General features: G+C 41.7%; 2 protein-coding genes across 5 annotated transcripts in view; one reads left to right on the top strand and one right to left on the bottom strand.

Annotated features, from left to right (window-relative positions):
* The window catches only part of SCG3 (secretogranin III), a 31,437-nt gene extending 28,948 nt beyond the window's left edge, over positions 1–2,489 (top strand). For both annotated transcript variants that reach the window (XM_065641519.1, XM_065641518.1), the window contains exon 13: positions 1,983–2,489. In XM_065641519.1, coding sequence (XP_065497591.1) covers positions 1,983–2,101 — 119 coding nt within the window. In that variant the 3' untranslated portion in view covers positions 2,102–2,489. The remainder of the gene's footprint in view (positions 1–1,982) is intronic.
* Positions 2,490–7,594: 5,105 nt separating this feature from the next.
* LYSMD2 (LysM domain containing 2) lies at positions 7,595–20,057 on the bottom strand. 3 transcript variants are annotated; one of them, XM_065641805.1, is made up of 3 exons: positions 19,791–20,057; positions 14,290–14,627; positions 7,603–8,776 (listed from the first exon to the last, which is right to left on the bottom strand). In XM_065641805.1, exons 1-3 carry the CDS (start codon positions 19,986–19,988, stop codon positions 8,725–8,727), a joined length of 588 nt encoding a protein of 195 aa, XP_065497877.1. In that variant the 5' UTR covers positions 19,989–20,057; the 3' UTR covers positions 7,603–8,724. The 3 variants fall into 3 exon arrangements, with proteins under 3 accessions (XP_065497880.1, XP_065497877.1, XP_065497878.1); XM_065641808.1 differs by lacking the exon at positions 14,290–14,627 and having other exon boundaries at positions 7,595–8,776; XM_065641806.1 differs by lacking the exons at positions 7,603–8,776; positions 14,290–14,627 and adding an exon at positions 14,756–14,947.
* Between the last annotated feature and the right edge of the window lie 367 nt (positions 20,058–20,424).

The following is a 20,424-nucleotide window of genomic DNA, read 5'->3' as shown; positions in this document are numbered from 1 at the left end:
AAATTAACACCACTCCCACCAGTAGACATCGCTGCTGGGTGTTCTATTGCCTTCAGTCTCCAAAGAACGTAACTGGGAGTCATTTAACTAATATGTGCAAATAACATGTTCAGATTTTTCACAAAATACTTAAGTAGTTCATAGTTTCATAACACAAACAGTAGCCATTTAGGAATGAAAGTACATTCTATAATTATTTGCAATGGCAAATGGCTTTATTTGAATATGCAAATAAGACCTCGCTTCATTTACTGTAGGAGTTTCTCAACTCAATGTAATACTGCAGCCGTTGTGGTGAATATAAACCAAAGCTGATTTTTCTAATTACTAGCCCAAATTAATAGGTTGTAAATAAGTATTAGAAATCAACAGTTATCAATTTCTAGAAAAAAAAGATCAAATTAAATTGCCATGAGATATACAAGTTAGCTTGAATTGGATAGGATCTTAATGGTTGTAAGTCTCATACAGAATGTTTAGTAATTAAACCTCCACATCTCCACATAATTATCTCGTTCTGCCACCATGAATGAAATCTCACAACCTCATTATTCAGTTGCTGGGTACTATTTGTCCCTATTACTCAGATCAGATGGAGGGACCAACAGGTTACATTCTCTTGAGTAGTGCTGGTAACAGACCCGATGTGAAATCCTGGCCTCATTACAGCAAACAGAAAAAATCCTGTTAACTCAGATATGGAGAGGACCTGTCTGCTGGAGTGGAGAGCTTTGAACATCATTTTTCTGTATTACTCACTTGGAATTGCCTTATACTGTTATAAAAATGATCACAGGCATTAATTTGCTTCTTAATGTCTTTCTATTTCTACCCAATTTTGGTCACTCAACCATAAAAAGACAGGAAGTTGTTGCTGTCTGTTTTGTTAAGAATGTAAAGTTTGAAAGAAGGTCCTTCTGCTTATTGCTGTATGGTGATATACACTGGAGTACATTACAAAATCAGTATTAATATATTCTGAAGGTTCTGTCTGTGGAATAAGTAATTTATGCTGAAAAATTCAGGATGTGTCTGTTTTTGTGAAAGATCTTAATTCATTTAACTTAGTATGAGCCCTCAAGACATTGACGTTTTCCAGACTACTAACCTGGGATTCTAACAAATTAAGCTTTACATTTTATGCAGTGAATTAAGTATCTAAAATTTGTATTGTGTTTATGTGCGAATATACTGGATCCATTGCCAGAGTTACAACTACACAATAGGTTACCTTTTTATGTTATTTGAGAGTTGAATTCTTTTAATGGAAAACAGTGATGTTTTCCAGCATAGGAAAAGTCTATTTAATGTACACGGTGTGAATCATGCTGCATAAATGCAACCACCTGTCAGAAAAGGAGAAAGGGTCTTTCAGCACCGTGGCGCAGATTGACACACAGAGATCATCAAAGACTCCTTTGACACTAACACTGTCCTAGAGACCACTCCCTGCAGTGTTTTTCAGGTCAGGATATTATGTTCTGTATCAAGGTAAATATTGTATTATTTCTACTTATTTTCAGGAAGTCACTTTCTTGAATTTTCACTGCAGATGTTTGTAGGAAGTGGGAATTTTACAGGGATTTCAACAGGAAACAGTCGATTTAACACTTTCTTTCGAATCCATGACAGTTGTGAAAGTAATAGGGTTTTAACAACAGCTTTTGCACGCAGACTAGAACATCAGATCTCTGGACCAGAAAATATTCTTACTTTAGCATTTGTCAGCAAGCAATCAAGAGCAAGAGATTATTATTTTTCTTGAATAGTAAAAGCACCGTGACATATAAAAAGACTTTGGGCAGGGTTTTTTTATTGTTGGTTTTGGGTTTTTTAATTGTTTTCGCAGGTTGCATTTGTAGTGAATTCCCTTCGTGTTGGAAAAACTGCATTTGTTGCATAAACTTTACAACGATGTTGTTTCTTAAGTGAGGGAGTATAATGTCAATGACTCATTGTGCAAATGAATTCTTATTTTTCAGACTATGATCTTTCAAAGCTGAGAGATTTCATTGATCAGCAAGCTGATGCTTATGTGGACGAGGGCATCCTGGACAAGGAAGAGGCTGATGTAATTAAACGCATATATGGCAGCCTGTAAAAAGCCAGTGGCTACCAAACGTGTAGAGAACTAGTATAGCTTCCCCCAACCCGGCTCCATGATTTTATGATCTGTTATTTTGAGGATATCATTAGAAATGCTCTGTTTACATCATACTGACAACTTTCTAGACAGAAATGAAGAGCTGTAGTGCTCCGTACACTTACTGCATACTGTATTTTCCTACACTCGCAAATCAACCCTGAAGGCCAAATTCTGACACTGAATCTCTATTTGACAGAGTAAATATTTATGTAATGTCCTCTTTGATTTATTACTTGTATTTGGTTTGCTTTTGTAGATAAACCAATCATTTCTGATGGAAAGTTCGTTTAATGCTACATCATTTGCTTTCACTCCACTAGCTTTCCGTAGATGCAACTATGTAAAGGGCATTATTAGAAAATAGTTCATAGTTCTCTAAATAAAATATTTGAAAATAATTTACCTATTAAAGTTTTCATTAATCTTAATATGATTTTATAGCTAGAAATCTTGCTTTTAAATCCTAATACCTTTTTTTTTTTTCTTGACCCTTTTTTATTTGTTATGTAGTTTTCTATAACTTGGACTACAGTGTCTTTAGCTAACAGATACTTCTTTGACACTACGGCTGCCTTTTATGTTACAGAGCTGTATTCTCCCAGTTGTTGCTTCATTCAGCATGTATAAACGTTCTCTTCGATGCACCATTTGACGATTGTGCATGCATAATTAGTTGAATTCCTGACATGAGTAGCCTGATGACAAGTGTAAATAGCCATTACTTTCTTTAAAGAAAAAAAAAAACAAAAGCCATTCAAGTCATTTTGCATGGGGAGTTTGCAGCTAGAGATGTTTTTAGGAACATGGGCCCTGCTTTTCAGAAAGACTTAACTTGAAGAACTGATCATATCTCAGTATCTCTGACTATCAAGGCTGTGGGTGTATTTACTGACTTCTGATCTGTGTTGGGCAGTATTATTTTGGAAAACTGTTTTTGGGGCATATATATGCTGTCATTAGCCAAGAATTTGGCACCTCCTGAAGAATGAAAAGGGAAAACAAAAATGTCGCCCTCATTATTCTTCCTCAACTTACAGAGTTTTTGAAGAATGGTTTATGAGATCATGTGTATTTAAGTGAATGGAAAATTTTATTTATGAAGAACTCATGAAGGAAGATCAAAGATAAGAAGTTTTTAGGAAAGTAAATTTTAAACCGAGTTCCAGAAGATGTAAGTCCTGAGACATCCCCTGCAGCAGTGACTTGTCTAAATGAACTCCAGAAAGGCCCTGCTCTCTTTACTTAGAGGTTCTTCATTGATAATTGAGGTTATTACTGCTCTGATTCTCTTAAAACCTCATGATACTTCTGAGGCTGATACAGTCAAACCACGTTAGCCGATGCAGAGGTCAGTATCTGCTGCCAGTGAAGGGAGGTGCTGATTTACAGCGTTGCCTGCGCAGCACAAAGTTCTGTAAATGTTAAATGGACAGGTCGCTTCTTTCCTTATTTTCTCAGCACAGTTGGAGATAAAGGAGGAGGAGGAGAATTGATGGATGTTTCTTAGCCAACTGAAATAAACTTCAGAATCCCCGCAAAATACAAATTATTAACTGAACATTATCAACAGAACATTATTGGTAACAAATGTTAAATGAATGTGATAGCAATGAGGTGTAACAGCATATCTATTTGAAAACTGATGATACATAAGCCAATAAATGCTTTCTGGCATACAAAAAGTACATCACTGCTTGCTCATACACATCCTGACATGGATCGTTGCATTGCAGTATCAGTCACTAATGGTGGTATTTATTTTAAAATAAAAACCGCATCTGGAAATGTAGTCAATGTAACCTTCCTGTTTGAAAAGTAGTGCCTTGGAAACACTGAAGAAAATAATTACGAAAAAAGAACTGCAGTTATTTTGAATCAGCGTATTTTTTCTCATCTAAACCCTCTAATTTTTTTTTAGTTATTATTATTTTCTAATGTTCCCAAAGAACAGAATTTCTTTTTGTCCATCTAGATTTCAGTTGTTTTCTGCAACAGCTTGTGATTTACTTCCTTATGTGACTATCACACTAAAAAGAAAAGCGGACTTTTTGGATTTATGAAAGAAATCAGGAGAAAGATAACTAACCGTAGACCTTTACCATTGGGGAGTGGTAGTGATCTAAGATCTGCACTTTAAAAAGGACAAACTTTCCTTCCCCAATGGCTGCTTTAAAAAAAAAGGCAAACTTTCTTCTCCTGTCAATATCATGAGTAGTATAATATTGTTTTTAATTTTCATTGGAAGTTAGGTTCTTACTTGGGCCTCTCAGGAGTCTATGCAGGGGTCTGGTACTGATGGAAAGATGTCGTCAAGTAGCAGCCTGTGATTATGGACAGTTTGTGTCCACAAAAAGGCTAGTACATTTTTTTAATCTCTCAGTTTTGTAAATTTTGTAATTTCAACAAAGCATAGGTAATATCATTCAGAAAAAAAAAAAAAAAGTCCAAACAATGGGTATGACCTGATTCTAGTTCAGCATATGCGTGTTCGTGGACCTGTTCTGTGCCTCTTCTGCCGCTGCTGTACCCGGGGCACGTACACAGAGCGATCAGACCAGCCCGATGAGTAGCTGAGAACAGAGCAAGCCCTCTGACGGAGAGATGAGCTGCTTTCTTCAGACCAGATTCACTTCCCAGCCTGCCCAAGCCCATTAAACTTGTTATTTGAATGCTTCAAATACCCGTCTCCTTGCTGGTACATACATCAAGTGAACATCCACTGGTAAATCACGCCCTTCAAGAACTCGACAGCAAAACCCCAGCCAGCCTGATGAGTCACCTTGCATTGCCGAAAGGCTGAATAAAATCAAACCAAGGGATGCGAGTTTCAACCTGCACTACACATCAGTCCTTATTTTGAAGGGAACACTTGAAGCACATTAGCACTGCACATCTGCTGCCAGTGTATTTAGTACGTAATTAGTACATCATATTCTGTCGGTGCTTTCGTTTTCCCCGGTGAGAAAGGTACTTTCAACACCTGCACATCTCTGGTCCTAAACTGACAAAAATCAGTTTCTATGTTGTTTGTATCTCTGCAGGATCCCTCAGAAATCCTTCACTCTCTAAAAGATCCCTGAAAATGTAACAAGTACAATATATATGTTGTTCACCTTTCCAGCTTTTCTATTAGACTATTGTTTCTGATATTGTACTTTATTAAACACTTTACTACAAGCTACAGTAGTACAAGGCTGCTTTTGTGTCTTAAAGAGAATGCAGCTTTTCTATCCGCTGCCCAGGTTTTTGAGAACGTCCCGCACCACAGTGCAACAGGATTCATCGCCACGTCTGCAGGAAGGGGGATGTCCTTCTCTGTCAGATGCAACTACAGCACCTGAGTTAGCCGGCCTCACAGGGGCTAAGTAGCCTCCAGCCACATTAAGTGACTTTTTTCAGATACGTCCCACATTCCATTTAAAATATCCTAGTCCAAACCTGCCCAGGTTTTGACTTTTCAAGCTCCGACTGAAGAAATATGTAAAAAAACCTTACAAACATGCAGGTTTCCCACCACAGAATAGCTGCAAAACATGGAATTTTACCTGCACTGTGTGCTTCACTTTGCCTGAAATTGCCCTATTCCAGCCCTAAACCACACCTGGTTAGGACTGGTAGGAATATACAAAGAATGCAGTTACAAGTGTAGGAAGAATAAACGCAGAGTGAGAAGCAAAATACAGAGGACAATGTATTAAAAATATATAAAATATGAAGCAAAACCTGACATTTCATTGAGTAATAATATGAGAATGTGGATTAAGGTATTAAAACATTAGTCATTTCAGAGTCTTAAGAGCTCCTTTTCTACAGATTAGGAAAACTCCGTCTTGAATTACTCTGAATATCTGACAGATACGCTATTTCCAGACACCATTTGCTCTCTGCTCGGTTTTCCGTGGGGCTGAGCAGATGGGGGGTACGTGGCTGTGTGGGGGTGCAGCAGGACCTCATGCCAACAAAGGGCTGTGAGAAACTTGCAGAAGCCCAGCAAAGCACCTTCAAAAAATATTTTACCCTTACATAAAAAACAGGCATCCAGTCCCTGTATTTGCCCTCAGGTTTATGAAACACCGCATCTATCTACCTGAAACCCAGGAACGGGCGTTAATTAAAGACAACAAAATCTAACTTTTTGCCAACTTTGCAACAGGGTGCTGGGAAAAAGAGAACGTTTAGTGAGTCCCGGGCCACAGCCAGGCTGCACAGCTGGGCCCACTGAGGAGCCCGTCAGGCCATATGGCCCCCATGGCCATATAGAGCAGGCTCTGCCCAGGCAGGGGTTGCTGCAGGTTCTGGTAAACAGGCCTGGAAGAGCTGAAGAAGACAGAGTGGAAGTAAAAGCCAAGGCACCGAAAAGTGGCTGCGTAGCAGGTGAGGAGCGGAGAGCTGGCCTGGCTGCGCGGTAGGGCCTCTGGCAGGCAGCTGGGGTGGTGGTTGAAAGTGGCGTTAACATCTTCCCTGTGGGGAAATGTTTGTGTGGAATAGAGGGGTTAGGTGCCTCTGCTCGGTTACAATAATGGTTTTGTGATGGATGCCGTGTTGAGTACTGGTGCAGTGGGTTGATCGGGGCGCTGCTGGGCTGGGACCCGCTGGTGCGGTGCTGCGGTCTGAGGGGAAGGGGCTGCGGTCGTGGCCTCGGGCTTGTTCAGGCTGGCGTAGCTGCTTCTTCACTTGTGCCTTCTGTATGGCCTTCCCAGTCAAGAAAAGCAGATGTAAATGGTGTCACTGACATTCTGTTGGTTGTGCTGGAGATGCTGCAGAACTCTTAGGAAGGACAGAGTGAAACATGGCTCTGCCAGGAGCCTGGACAGCCTCCTGTGTCTGGTGTGTGGGGCAGCCGGGCTGCTGACCTGCCTGGCAAAGCACCTGGGCTGTGTGTGCTGGAAAGGTGAGGCTGTTACAACAGTAGGTCTTCTATAGAAAAGGATTACATTTTTCTGTAGGATTATAAAATATAACTGGGCTTGAAGCTAAGCTTGCCTTTGGAAGAGTAGTTTATTCTGGTTCTGGTAATGTCCTACTGAAATCAACTGACAAGATTAAAAATTACTATCCTGCAAGGAACAGATATAAATCCCGATTTAAGGAAGATGCAAGACCTAGAACTAATTCATCACTGTCTTTAAGAAAAATCAGTGCTTCCTTTTATTTACTCTAAGCTTTCCCTGTTCTTGTTAATTTGTGCACCACCACAGACCTCCTCTTCGGGAGCAGAGCTAGAGGCTATTTGAATGAGCTTGCTGGGTCTGAGTTCCTGCAGGCTCTAGGGAAATATCAATTCCCGTCTAGCTCTGAATTTTTGTTTCTAATTTTAGTAAATTAATGTAATTTCTATATTGCTTCTGTCTTAACATATTGCAGAAAGTTTTTGCTTTGAGGGAGCAATAAACTATATGAATGAGCTGATACATAGGAAACAGCAGTTGCCACAGTGGAGATGCAGCAATTCTTTATTGACAAGAGTTTTGTGATGCTTATTGAATGCTCGAGGAAAAATTGCAGGCTGCTTAACAAGAAGTTGCTAATACACTAAATTCAGGACAAAGAGTGAATGCAGTCTGCACTGTGCCTTCCTGAGCTGCAGGTGGGGTCCACTTGCAGACTTGAATAATGGCATCTCAGAACAATGAAGGCTTGCCAGTGTGGCTCTTATTAATCTTGATAAGCTAGTGACTGCACAACTAGATCAAACAGTTGACTGAGGTCTCATTTAGGTGGGGTGAGCTATATTGTAAAGGACAGGATGCCCTGAAATTAGCATCTAATAACTCATGTAACTAGACAAACCATTCTTTACAAAAAACAGACTACAAGTGAGCTGACTTCATTACGAACAGACACATCAGTATTTTTGTATTTATTAAATTAAAACCACACAAAATGTAACTGCATACAAGAACACACATCTGATATTCCAATGTCGTATCTCACAAAGAAAAATCTCTTGCTGCAACTCTTCCCTTTTATTAGCAGAAATCCAACCTACAAACAGTTTTTTAACCATAAAGGCTTCAACTAATCAAAACAAGTCGAATTCCCCTTTCTAGGAACACATCATAACCACACACAGACACACACACACACACAGAGTTCAGAGGCAAGTTCTGCAGACCTGAAGTAGACACAACTTCCACGGCAAATTTGCCTATGTTTGCAGAATAAGTAAATTTCCGTTACTTTAATAGTTTGTTGTTTACAAGCAAACTTATTTAATGTTTTTAAATACTTAAAACAAATTTCACTTTAACAAATATTTACAAAATTTACTAAAGATCGACATCCTGCATAAAGGTGACCTCAAGGATATATTGTTGCTACCATGCTACAGTTTGCACAGAAGGGGTATAAAGGCCATCTCTAGTTTTGGAAGGCTTAAACCCTTTTTTGATATAGCATAAGGACATTAACCTATGGAAGGCAGAAGAGGTCATAATTTCAGTGCAATTACCCATTCAATGACTTGTTTTATGTACATCAAGATGAGGAGTCCAAAAGACTTGGGTTTTGAATTATTGACCATTTAGTTCTTTAAGAACTGATTTCATGGAAAGTTTTCAGGCCGTCACGTCTGTCTTCTACCGGTGATACGAAGAAGTTGCATAGGGACCTTCCTCATTCTCCTCCTCTCTAAAAAGAAAATGATCATAATCATCAGATCAGGAACATTCCATGTCTCAACAGTAAAACTGAAATGCAAGTGCAGATAACTAGTTTTCCCAATGGATCAAAATAGGTAAGACTGTTACGTTGCTTCAAGAACAGAATGCTGAAAACAAGTAAAGCTATGTAAGTTCAACAACATCACAACGTATTTAGGCTTTAATGAACTATTCTTGATGCTATGGTGCCGAATCAATAAGAAATACTGTAAAGGATCAACAAGTAGCAGGCATGCTGGAGTTCCAGTACTGTTGCTTTCAATTTCTTTTTGTTTTCTTTTAAAGCAAGCTTAGCTATACGTTTGTTTTGGCCTTTTGAATGGCAGCAGGTGCAGATGGACCAAATGAGGCGAGAACAGGAGCGGTTCATCTTATAGCTGTAGCTGGATCTGTGCCCTGATGCTGCAAGGATCAAGGATGTTCCTTGAGTGGACTCCTTGATTAGTAGTAATACTTCCTGAGCATCAATCAGTGCTGAGACTGATCACCTGGGTTTTCTCAGCAGAAAATAGTTGCCCACAAGTGCTATTGTTAATGCAATGACTGGATAAACCACAGTAGTGTTGCTATTAAAAGTCCTCAGGAAAAATCAGTCTGCCTACTGTTTATTGACAATGTTGCTTTTAAAGAAAAAAAGTGGTTGTGTAAAGGCAGCACAGTGATCAGCAGTAATTCAAGCATGCTAAGTACTCCAAAGATCATTGTTTTCCACTATTGTACCTTCAAAATCATGTTCCTGGGAGCCTATTCTTAAAGCCATTGCCAATTTTACCATTTTCAAGAGAACAGAAAGACTTAACAGTTGCTGCACTGAGGCTGGAAGGATTTCCAGTTACTTTTAATACTATAACATAATACTTTTAGTACTGCTGGAGAGAGTTCAGTGCAGGGCAACAAAGATGATTAAGGGAGTGGAGCGTCTCCCTTATGAGGAAAGGCTGAGGGAGCTGGGGCTCTTTAGTTTGGAGAAGAGGAAGCTGAGGGGTGACCTCATTAATGTTTATAAATATGTAAAGGGTGAGTGTCAGGAGGATGGAGCCAGGCTCTTCTCGGTGACAACCAGTGGTAAGACAAGGGGTAATGGGTTCAAGCTGGAACACCAGAGGTTCCACTTAAATTTGAGAAGAAACTTCTCCTCAGTGAGGATAACAGAACACTGGAACAGGCTGCCCAGGGAGGTTGTGGAGTCTCCTTCTCTGGAGACATGCAAAACCTGCCTGGACACATTCCTGTGTAACCTCATCTGGGTGTTCCTGTTCCAACGGGCGGATTGGACTAGATGATCTTTCGAGGTCCCTTCCAATCCCTAACATTCTGTGATTCTATATTTGCCTCAGTACAAAGGTACAGTTATGCCAATAGTCTAATAATGGTATAAGGTAAAAACTGTACATTTCAATAGCATTCCAAACCCCGATCATACAGACTTTTCCCTACTAACTTCTAAACATGATTATTTACCTACAATTTAAATTTTGTATACCCCGCCCCAGAATAGAATCAGAGGAAAGAGCCCTACAAACTAACCAAGCAGCTGAGTAACTTGCACTCATTTTCCCAGCCCTTGCCTGTTCTTGGGTAGTCCAGCAAAAATGTTGTCTTAACCCAAAGATATGGTATTTCTTTTGCCTTGAAACAATCTTGTCAAAAAAATTAAACCACACAAAAAAGTTCTGGATGAAACTGGTAGTCATTGCAGGGCTGTGTGGTTATAGTAGTACTGAAAACAGGTTTTAGCTGTTCTTACAAATACTACATGTATTTACATTAGTGATGTTACAGATGCAGCATCAAGCATGATTCTTAAGATACAGATGATCTGTGTATATTTAAGTAGTATCTTATCTGATCCATTCTGCATTGCAAAACTGCCATGGAATACTAGAATTTGCAGCTGCTGTTCACAATACCTGGTATGACAGTAAGGAAGCAAACAATTTGTGTTTAGTTGAATAAGCACTAAAGCACTTTTAATCTATAAATCGTCTCAAGACAATACGTTTTAAACCTTTTTTTCAGAATTGAAATCTACCATGTAATCTTGTAAGACTGGGCTGCAGGACTGCAAAATTCAACCATAACTAACATAACTGCAATTAGCATTCCCTTGCTAGTTTGTGAGGATGAAGGAAAAATTCTATATTTTCAGAGCTCAGACTGTCCAGTAGCAGAGAAGCTTACTTTCTATGCCATACACTGAAAATTGCTTTGGACTTCTTAGTTTTGTTATGTTTCCCCTTTTAGAAGAATAACATGTGGCAGAGTTAGAACAAAAAGACCTTCCTTCTAATAAAAGGCTGCCAGAATAGGCCTTTCTGTCTGTCTTCTTGAAAGCCTGAATACAGGAATAACATCCATCATGATGTGGCAACAGCCAAACACTGGACTGAAATTAGTTGCAGTTGATCATAGTGGAAAATAGGGGTGAATATGGAGAACAGAAGAGTTGAAATAGGGATGGCATATTAGCAGGTCTTCAGGCATCAAAGTAGCAAAACAACCAGTCTAAGCTGTTGATCTTCACCTCCCTTGTGAAAGATGTACTTGGACTCTGGGCACTTATTTGGCAGCTGTCAGTAGAGGGCAGGCACTTGGGTCACAGCCAGCTTTGATGGGTTCCTGCATGTGGCAGGGACACAAGAACCACGTAGTAGGTGGTTATGCTTGTATCTAAGCAAAGTAGTGACTGGCTGTTATGTGCAAAATAGATTTCTGAGCTGGGCTTAGGCATGCTGTAGTTGGCAGTGAGCTGGCAAGAACAGCTGCTGTCTGCCACAGGCTGCAGTACTAGGCTACGTGAGGAGGTCTAAAATGTGTTACTCCAAACCAAGGTAATGGCCAGAAATATTACTAATGTAGATCTTTAGAGCTGTACACAGCAAGCACAAGTTTGTTCTGATGGCTTAAAAACAAGCCAAGCTCTACATGAAATAAAACTACATAGTAGTAACTCTGGCTCACGGCCCACAAGAAACAACATGGCAGTGTGTGTATGTTTAATGACCAAAGAATTTTCTTCACTTTTAAGATGCTTAAAATAGCAAAGTGGTAAGTCACAGCACCATTCTCCTTCAGGCAAAGGAAAAGGAACAGCACAGCATTACAATGTTTTGTGCTGCTGTCTCTCCCTGTTTGCTGTTGCCACGTTGCCCAGCAGGTTACAGCAGCTGAAAGACATCTACTGCAAGCTATTGTATGTGTCAGGCCACAACAAAAAACACTAATAACCACTTCTGTAAGACCAAGTGCACCCAAGTATGAACAAGAAAACTTGAATCCAATGCTTGGATGCTTCTAGAATCCACAATTAAATTAGGCAGCAATCGGAGTTCATGATTTAATTGGTTTTGGAAGGCTGAAAGCAGGATTCTCCACAGGCAGCCTCCTTTATTGAGGTATCTGTTTTCTTAGCTGATAGCCAATAATGGTGAACAATTATTGGGCAAATTAACTCAATTAGTTGTCAGTTTCAAATGCTTCAACACCCTACTCTTTCCAAGGTTCAAGTCAAAGCAACTGAACAGATAATAATATATAGTTCCATTTCAGTGTTGCACACCAGTTAATTATGTTGGGTAGCAACAGTGTTTAGAGTGGCTCTATTCAATTACAAGGTTTTCAAAATGAGTCAGTAAAAGGCAAACACAGAAAGATGTGACCTGTCCCAGAAGCACAGTACATGGCCACAGTGTTCTAGCCTGCCACAGTACCATCCTAAATTATTAAGGACTCTGTAAAGACCTTGCGTTAAACCTCTGGTACCGGGACCTCATTTCCCAAGTTGTAACTTAAGCAATATAGGAAATGAATATTAGCAGCAGCAGCAGTGTACTAGTTGTGTGGTGTCACTCTCACTGTATTGGCTCTGCACACAGTGCAGCAAGGTCTAAGTGAATTTCCTTCTGCAAATTAGCATGTTACTTTGTTGAAGGGATGTTAAAGTAATTGCCTTCCTCCGGCAGAGACTGTGGTTTCCTGTCACCCAGCTTAACTGCTGGGTCAACACCTACTCTCATCTGTTTTAGGTACATACGCCTAATGATCTGAGAGTCTGCAGTGGCACATATTTTGATAGATGCTCTACACTGTTTCAAATATAACAATGCAAGTGAATTAGTTTGGATAGAGAAGGACTGGAGTTCCAACAGCTTTTTTTCCTCTTTCATGTTATCAGTTCAAAAGGAAATAATTCACAAGTGTGTTAACAAAATGTGAAAGCACTCCAGCCTTCCCTCACACAGTTAACTCTAACCCAGTGTCCTTCTGGCAATGGAGAGTTTTATGTGGAGTGTAACAGGTAATGAATTACCTTCTTAAGCTGTTTTGTGGGATGTTTCTCCAAATAAGGCTTGTCCAATTGCTCAATGCAATATACTGTATGACCTCAAATTTGTCTATTGAACTAAGCTGTTTTTTTAATAAGTGGCTGAAATAATCCCTTAACTTCTCAAAGAAATGATGGGACTCCATGCTCAATAGATTTGGTCCTGAAAGGTTACTTTCTTAACATGAAAAGTACATTGCTTGCACTCAAAATCAGAGTATGTGAAGTGAGCCAGGATGATGGAAGAAGTTTTGCATTAAACGAATTTACAAATGCAAAGTAGATATCTGCAGGCATTACCTCTCTCCAGCTCTCTGTGGTAAGGGAAACGATACCAGTCCCCTGCAGCCATACCTTTTACTGGCAGGAGAAATGCCTACTCAGCATCACCCATGGGGCAATTTCTGCAGAGAATAGACCAGCCAGACATCAGCCGAAGAGACTGCTTGTGAGCAAGTCGAGGAAGCTTGTCTCAAGGACACAGGAAAACAAACGCTACTGAAGTCCACTCTTACTCAAAGTCTTTCTGTACTCTCCACGGAATGCCTATATATGTGACAGGATAATCACTGTGGCATAGAGGTCAAAAGGTACTGCTTTTTCCTGGAGTAAAGTGTGTGGGAGCTTCTGGCTGTAGAAGATGTGCTGAACAAAAGATAGTAGTCTGCACAGGTGGATCCACAGAGGGAGGGACTGCATAGGGAAAGGAGATGGGATAGTTGAACTAAAACTGCAACATGGAGAGTATTTGCACAATTATGAGGCAATTTGGGCCAGAAGGAAAATGCATTCATGCCTTGATGTACAGTGTCAGCTTCCAAATAGGCCTTGGCTTAGCACTCTACTGAAAACTATGGGTTTGCTTAAATAGTTGCCCACTTACATAGCAAGATGTCTTGGAGAATACTGTCCTTCTAGCTTTCACGGAATACTATTGTTATTCTACAAACAACCTATTGCAAGGCAGCCTTTATAATTGCCATAGCAAGACAGCTGCTCATGATGTGCTCTGAATGTATCTGCTACATGATAACAGAATAGACCTGCTGTTGGCAAATTAAAACTACAGATGCTGAGATACCACAAAGAGGGTCCAGGTTGGACTAAAAAGCCTTCAGGACAAGATTAAGAGGTTCAATACTAAAAATGGCATTTACCTGACATTGTCATCTTTTAGTTTTCTGGCTGCTTGTTTAGATAACTTAATCTGCAAGTCCAACCTCTGCAGGAAATCTTTGGCAGACAGTTCTTCTGGTGCAGTGGGCTGATTGTCAGGCTCTTGAGGACTGGGAGAAGAGCTACTTTCTTCCTGAACTGTCACTAGTCCTTCATCACAAGAAGGGGAGCTGTCAACAGTTTCATTCTCGGGAGACTCCAGTGAATTAAGTCCATTGAATAGTAATGGTTTCTCTGATATAACAGGAATGCTCAGGGTTTTCCTCAGAAATATACAGTCATTAGTGAACAGTTTATTTGCCCTCTTTATTTGTTCCATCTGAAAAAGATAGGAAAAATGTAAGTTATTAGGTTTTGGCAAAGTATAAAGTACTAAATTCCTGAAGTAGTACAATAACCTTTAGTTGCAATAAATCTATAATTCCTTTGTAGCAGCAATACCTTCAGGAAAGGTTGGGTTTTGCACGCAAAGTGATTTCAGAGTGCATGTTCTGTCTTAGCCTTGTTAACTCAACACCCGAGCTTCTTCCTTTCATGTAGACTTGACTCCAAAGTATTAGTCTCTCTAAAGTCTTGCACTACCTAAAGATGCCTTTCTTGAACAGTCTTCCAATCTCTATACAGACTCATACGAACAACCTGCCAAAGAATAAAAATTCTATTGAAAAAGTGCTGCTGATTTGCATTTATATTAGAGTAAGGCTCAGAACTGCTAGCAGCTGCTCTAGGTGAACTACTCTAGTAAAAATCATGTACAACATAAACAAGGGGTGATAAAGTTACCTTGAGCATTCTAGGACATGCTAGTTATGAACAGTGAGCACCACAGGAAGAGCAGTATATGCTTCATCCACAGTATTTTCTCCCCTAGCTGATGTAACAAATTCAGGCTTCAGATGAAGTCCTGATTTTCAGTGAGAAGTTGGGCAGTGAAAAGAATGGGAGACTCTTGAACACTTTGTAAGGCAGCTGCACAGGCTTGTGGCTGCATTTGTCCAGTAAGCTGAATCTACAGCATGATCAACAGCATCCTCAAGTGTGTAATAATGCATGGTAACAGACACACACAGCTGTTAAATAGGTTTTGTGCAACTTATACCCAAAGTACTTCTTACAACCTGCTCAGCAGTACAGATGATCCCATGACAGAAGCAAGAAGATGACTCCATCTTTCTCAGAGTACTAATGCATAAAGCCCCACTTGTTCTATACTTAATGGAATTAATAATAGCTTCTCAGGTTGCTTTACAGGTGAAGAAAAGCTCCCAGTAAATGTTTGTACTATCTCCTTACTAAGAAAGTTGTTTACATTCTTACTCATCAAAATTTCCCAAGTCAATAACAGTTTAACTTCTTGTTTCTCAATTGCAAGCTTTAAAAAAAGCACAGAAATAAGTATCCATGATTATGTGACTTTAAGCTTTTGCTATAACCTGAACTCATTATTTCATTAAGAAGAGTCCTAAGTGATAGAAAAATGACCATTCTGGTCCACTGGTGACTGCAATAAGCAGAAATCCCTAATCACTACGGTACTGCAACGATAAATAAAAATAAATAAAACCTGCTTAAAAAAAAAAAGGGAACTGAAAATGCCTCATCTGCATTAAAGTGATACTCATTTTTATTAAACTAAATGGAGCTAAACTGAGTTAGAATAAAGACTATAATCTTGTAATAACAGGAGTCTTACTGCTAGTATAATTGCTCAGAACAAGCTGAGCACTAGCTACTCACTCCTTCAAAGTCCGAAGTATCTTGAGTTCAGCTCTTGCATAATGACCAAGATGAGCTCTACCGTCTCATCCTTGTTAGTCTCAAAGTCTTTTAAATTTTGCTGCTACTTGAAGTCCTTCCCAGTTGCAAAAGAAAAGACCATTGTTAGCAGATAATAACTGGGTTAACATGCCTATGCACTTCTTACACTGCACATGCTAGCTGGGGAAGCTGTCTAAAACCAAGGGCAAGCAGTGGAGATGTTAGTCCTCCTTTTCTGTGCAGATGAGAGACTCTGTAGTCACTGTATGCAATGTAGACCTGTCCTGTGTGCTAAGAGTATCTGCTGCAGTGCCATTATAGATCTGCTGTCATGTATGGAGGCATTCCTGGAAGCCTGGTGAAATCTTTCTCCCTAAAAATAAATGGGAGATTCTCATTAGAAAGGCTAGGTGTATGGAGAAGTAGTGAAAACAGTGCAGTAAAGCTCAGCACTACTACAAAAATTGTATTCTCTGCTTAAAGACAATCCCAACCTGTTGCTGCAGATGGCTAAGATGATGAAATTATTAGATTTAACAATCCCTTTCGAAAGCTGGATAACATCCTGTGTCAGGCAGTAAGTTACGACAAGTAAGACAAGCTCATTTCCAGCTCATGAAGCCTGGAAATTATTTTCAGTTAACTTTACACAGTACAGAGTGTAAGTTCTCTCCTAAGCTGAGTACCATTTGAAGGGCATGCAGGAAGCTTCCCCTGACTTAGTAATGAGACCTATAATGGTCATTAGATGCTAGTGTAAATGTCAGTTCTCAAAATCTCCAAAAGTTGTCTGTCTTGACGGGTATCAAAAATGTTTAAAATGCTAGCTGGAGCTTTTCTCTAAAAATACAATTCAAAAGCTGAAAACCAAGATCTCTACTACAGGGCAGCTGGAAGGTGATGCTTCAATAGCTGATAAATAATGCACTGTACTGCTATTCTCTGTCCTACTCCACTGTAACTCTACCTCTGGTTATTTCTTCCTAAAATACCTTTTAAATACCACCATGTGGCAGATGGAAGACTGTTCACATCTGCACTGGGTAACGATTGAATGGGAAATACTTGGTTCTAAGAAGAACATCTCACATAGTCTTGAGCAGGTAACTTGATGTGCGTAATATATACTGCTCCTTCTGCAACTCAGTATGACTCCATACATTCACAGGTGTATGGAGAGTGGGATTTAACATTAGTTTTCTTAGTTCTAGGAAAACTGAACTGATTTCTTTTGGCTACAGACCTAAAACAGTGAAAGCATGTGCTAAAGCCTTTGCTCTTAGTACTTTAACTGAAGCTGCACTAATGCTGGTGCTGAACTAATCCATCAGAACTGCTTCTACTGACAATGAAATAAATAGTCCCCTTGTTCCCTCAAAAGGGATACCTTTGTATGATGGAAAACAGCATTCCAACTGAACCATAAACATGATGCTAAACATTAATTCCCAGTGTTAATTTACCCAACAGTGTTCCAAGGAAGATCTAATGAACACAAGCCATATAAGACTAATATACAGTACCTGGGGGAGTGCAGTGAAGGGCAGAGGATGAGGCCAAGCAACACACTGATCTCCCCCCCGCAACATGCTATTTTGTCCATCTTAAACTGCCTATGCTATGTCATGCCAAAGCAGGCACTGGACAGGATGTTTCTTGCTGCAAAGTAACTCCCAGTGAGGAAAACCACAAGGGTAAACTTCTAAAAGCAGTAATACTGCAGGCAATGGCAGCCAAAGATAATTCTGATGTTGCCATTACAGCAGTTCTCACTTCTAGCCAACTATACAGGATGGAGGAAGTAAATGTAATGACTCTTTAGAGGAAGTCAGTCCTTGTCATTGTGTGAACACATAAGATTCTTCATTTTGCTAAAAGCAAACATGTTTGCATATGTTCCTACCCTGGGCTGAAACCCATTAAAGCAGAAACACAATGGCTGATCTCAGCTAACTTGGCACTGTTCTTGAGTTAAACTTGCATGAAATGTCCCTCTCTCAATTGAAGTCTATAATGATGCAGCTCTAGTTTCTTCAGCAGAATACTAGCAACAGTAAATCAAATAACAAATGAGATGTTTAAAAACCAGCATTTATACTTTAAATGCATCACTAGCACGGCAAAAGTTTATTAAACTCATACCATGAAGAAAGTTTATGGTTCACGAGTTAAACCTATTTTTTCAGATTGTACAGGTTTGATCCACAACTTCATTTTAGCTGAAAGTGGTTAGAAATGCTTTTTCTTGAAAACTCACATTTTAGTGATCTGTGTATATTTTCCATTTGCTGCAGTGAGCAAATACACTTCTGACTGACGAACATAGCTAAATCATTTAGGCCAGAGACTTCATTCACTATGGAAAGCACTGCCAAAAATAAAAATTGAAACAAATCCAATGAGCAGCTGGGTGGGTCCCTCTGCTTTGCCTCTATAGTGAGCAAAACTTAGTTTTAATGTGGACCAATGTAAATCTGAAATGCCATTAATCCTGTTGCCAACAAGATTTGGTCAAAAGTGGCTTAATCTTTCTTAAGGGCAGAGAAATAGACTTTTAACCTGTTTCACAGGAAAGGCTGAATGCTGTTGAAGCCGCTGGAAGGCTTTTGTAGATCTTTCAGAACCAGAGAAGGAAAGAAAACCCACTCATGTCAGAACATAACTATTTGGGACTGTATTGTACCCCTTCTGGCAAGAGCCTGACAGCAAGGTGCTCCTTGCAGCTGACGTGAAAGCGACACTGATCAAGTGCTAGGTCGTGCTGCCAGCGCTGCTCACTGGGTGCTCGGCGGCCAGCAATTCTGCATGTTGGGACTACTGATGCTGTATGGGGTATGTCAGCTGGTAGCTCCTTGGGCCCCAGAGAAGCTGGACTGAAGGCAGGGTAGGTGAGCTCTGCTCGGTGGGGAACGGCAGCGTGTTAGGGCCTGCTGTAGACGCTGTTGGACTCTGTGTGTCTTAGCCTGGCGATACTTCCAAATCAGTTGTAAATCACCTCTAGGCAGTTAGGTAGTTGACAAGAGAGAAAAGATTTAGCCCTGAGGCTACTGGAAGAAATTACTTCTTCTTGTTACAGCCTACATGTCAAGCTCAAAATAACGATTCTTTTCAAGCGAAGTTTAATTACGTGTTGGTTTTTTGGTTTTGCTTTTTCTGTTGGTGGCGGGGGGAGGGGGTTGTTTTGCTTTTTAAATCAGAAGTGAGTGTAGTAGTGAATTGCTGTGAGCACAGGTTAATTGGGCGACAGTAAGTGCATCTCCCTCCCCGGGGCCACTGGTCTGTCCCCTGAACCCAGCACTTCTCGGTTTCAAGCCCGTGCTGCAGAAGGCTCCATGTCCTGTCGCGGGCAGCGCAGACTCCGGCCGCTGACCCCGGGAGCTGGGCGCTGACCCCCGCGAGCACCTCCAAGACCGAGATGTCGGCGTTCTAAGTGCTGAACCAAACCCAGCCCCGCACCCGCGGCAAGAACCGACTCTTCTGCCCGCCACGGGTGCGGAACGCTCCACGGGACATCTCCATCCCGCCACCTCTCGCTGTTCTGCACTTCAGTGCATCTCCCGCTTTTGGCCCCGGTACTTTCCAGGCCTAACCACTGCGGGCCGCTCCTGCGGGAGCCGATCGCTATACTGGCCCTGCACTCCCGGGGCTCCGCGTCTCCCCGGCTCGCCCCGCCGCCCTCCTGGCTCCCCGGGCCGGTAGGCCGCCCCTGCGGCGCTCGCCTTACCGTGACGCCGTACTTGAGGGCGATGCCCTGCAGCGTGTCCCCGGCGCTGAGCCGGTGCTCCACGTACCGCTCGGCCAGCGGCGCCGCCACTCTCGCCGTGCTGCCGTACGAGCGGGCCTTGGTGCGGGCCAGCCGCTGCGACAGCTCGGCCTCCGACTCCGGCCCGCCCGGCGGCTCCTCCCGCAGCGACTCGGCCATGCTCCCGCCGCGCCTCAGCGCCCGCGGCCCCGCGCCCGCCCCGCGCCCGCCCCGGGCATGGCGCGCGCCCCCGCCCCAACGGCGGAGCCCGCGGCCCGGCTCGCGGCAGCCCCGCCGCGCATGCGCCGGCAGCGGGACAGGCCCGTGCGCGGGGGCAGCGCGCGTGCCCACTGCCGGCCTGACCCGCGCCTGCGCAGTCAGCTGCCGTGAGGCGGAGGGGGCGTTAACGTTTTCCTGGGAAAAACGGCCGAGCGAGGGCTGTTCTCGTTTGGCACGCACTTGTGCTCTCCCGCAGAACCTGCCGCGCCTCGGGGTGCGCGGGGCTGGGCGTGCGGGCCGGGGGGACCCTGAGCACGGGGTTGTCTGTCCGGGGGATTCCTTGGTCGCTTGGCAAGGATGAGGGACACGTCTCTGTGGTGGGCCCCGAGATACACGT

This window comes from Caloenas nicobarica, chromosome 10 (assembly GCF_036013445.1).
Source record: "Caloenas nicobarica isolate bCalNic1 chromosome 10, bCalNic1.hap1, whole genome shotgun sequence".
Taxonomy (NCBI): Eukaryota; Metazoa; Chordata; class Aves; order Columbiformes; family Columbidae; genus Caloenas; species Caloenas nicobarica.
This window is presented reverse-complemented; position numbering and strand designations above follow the sequence as displayed.

Bases quoted from the DNA above. Each gene is read 5' to 3' on its own strand.
- LYSMD2 (XM_065641805.1), bottom strand. From the start codon at position 19,988: ATGGCCGAGTCGCTGCGGGAGGAGCCGCCGGGCGGGCCGGAGTCGGAG. The intron at 14,628-19,790 runs GTAAGGCGAGCG...TATCTTTTTCAG, and splicing joins CCCTCAAGTACGGCGTCACG to ATGGAACAAATAAAGAGGGC. The intron at 8,777-14,289 runs GTAAATGCCATT...TTTTCTTTTTAG, and splicing joins CTAAAAGATGACAATGTCAG to AGAGGAGGAGAATGAGGAAG.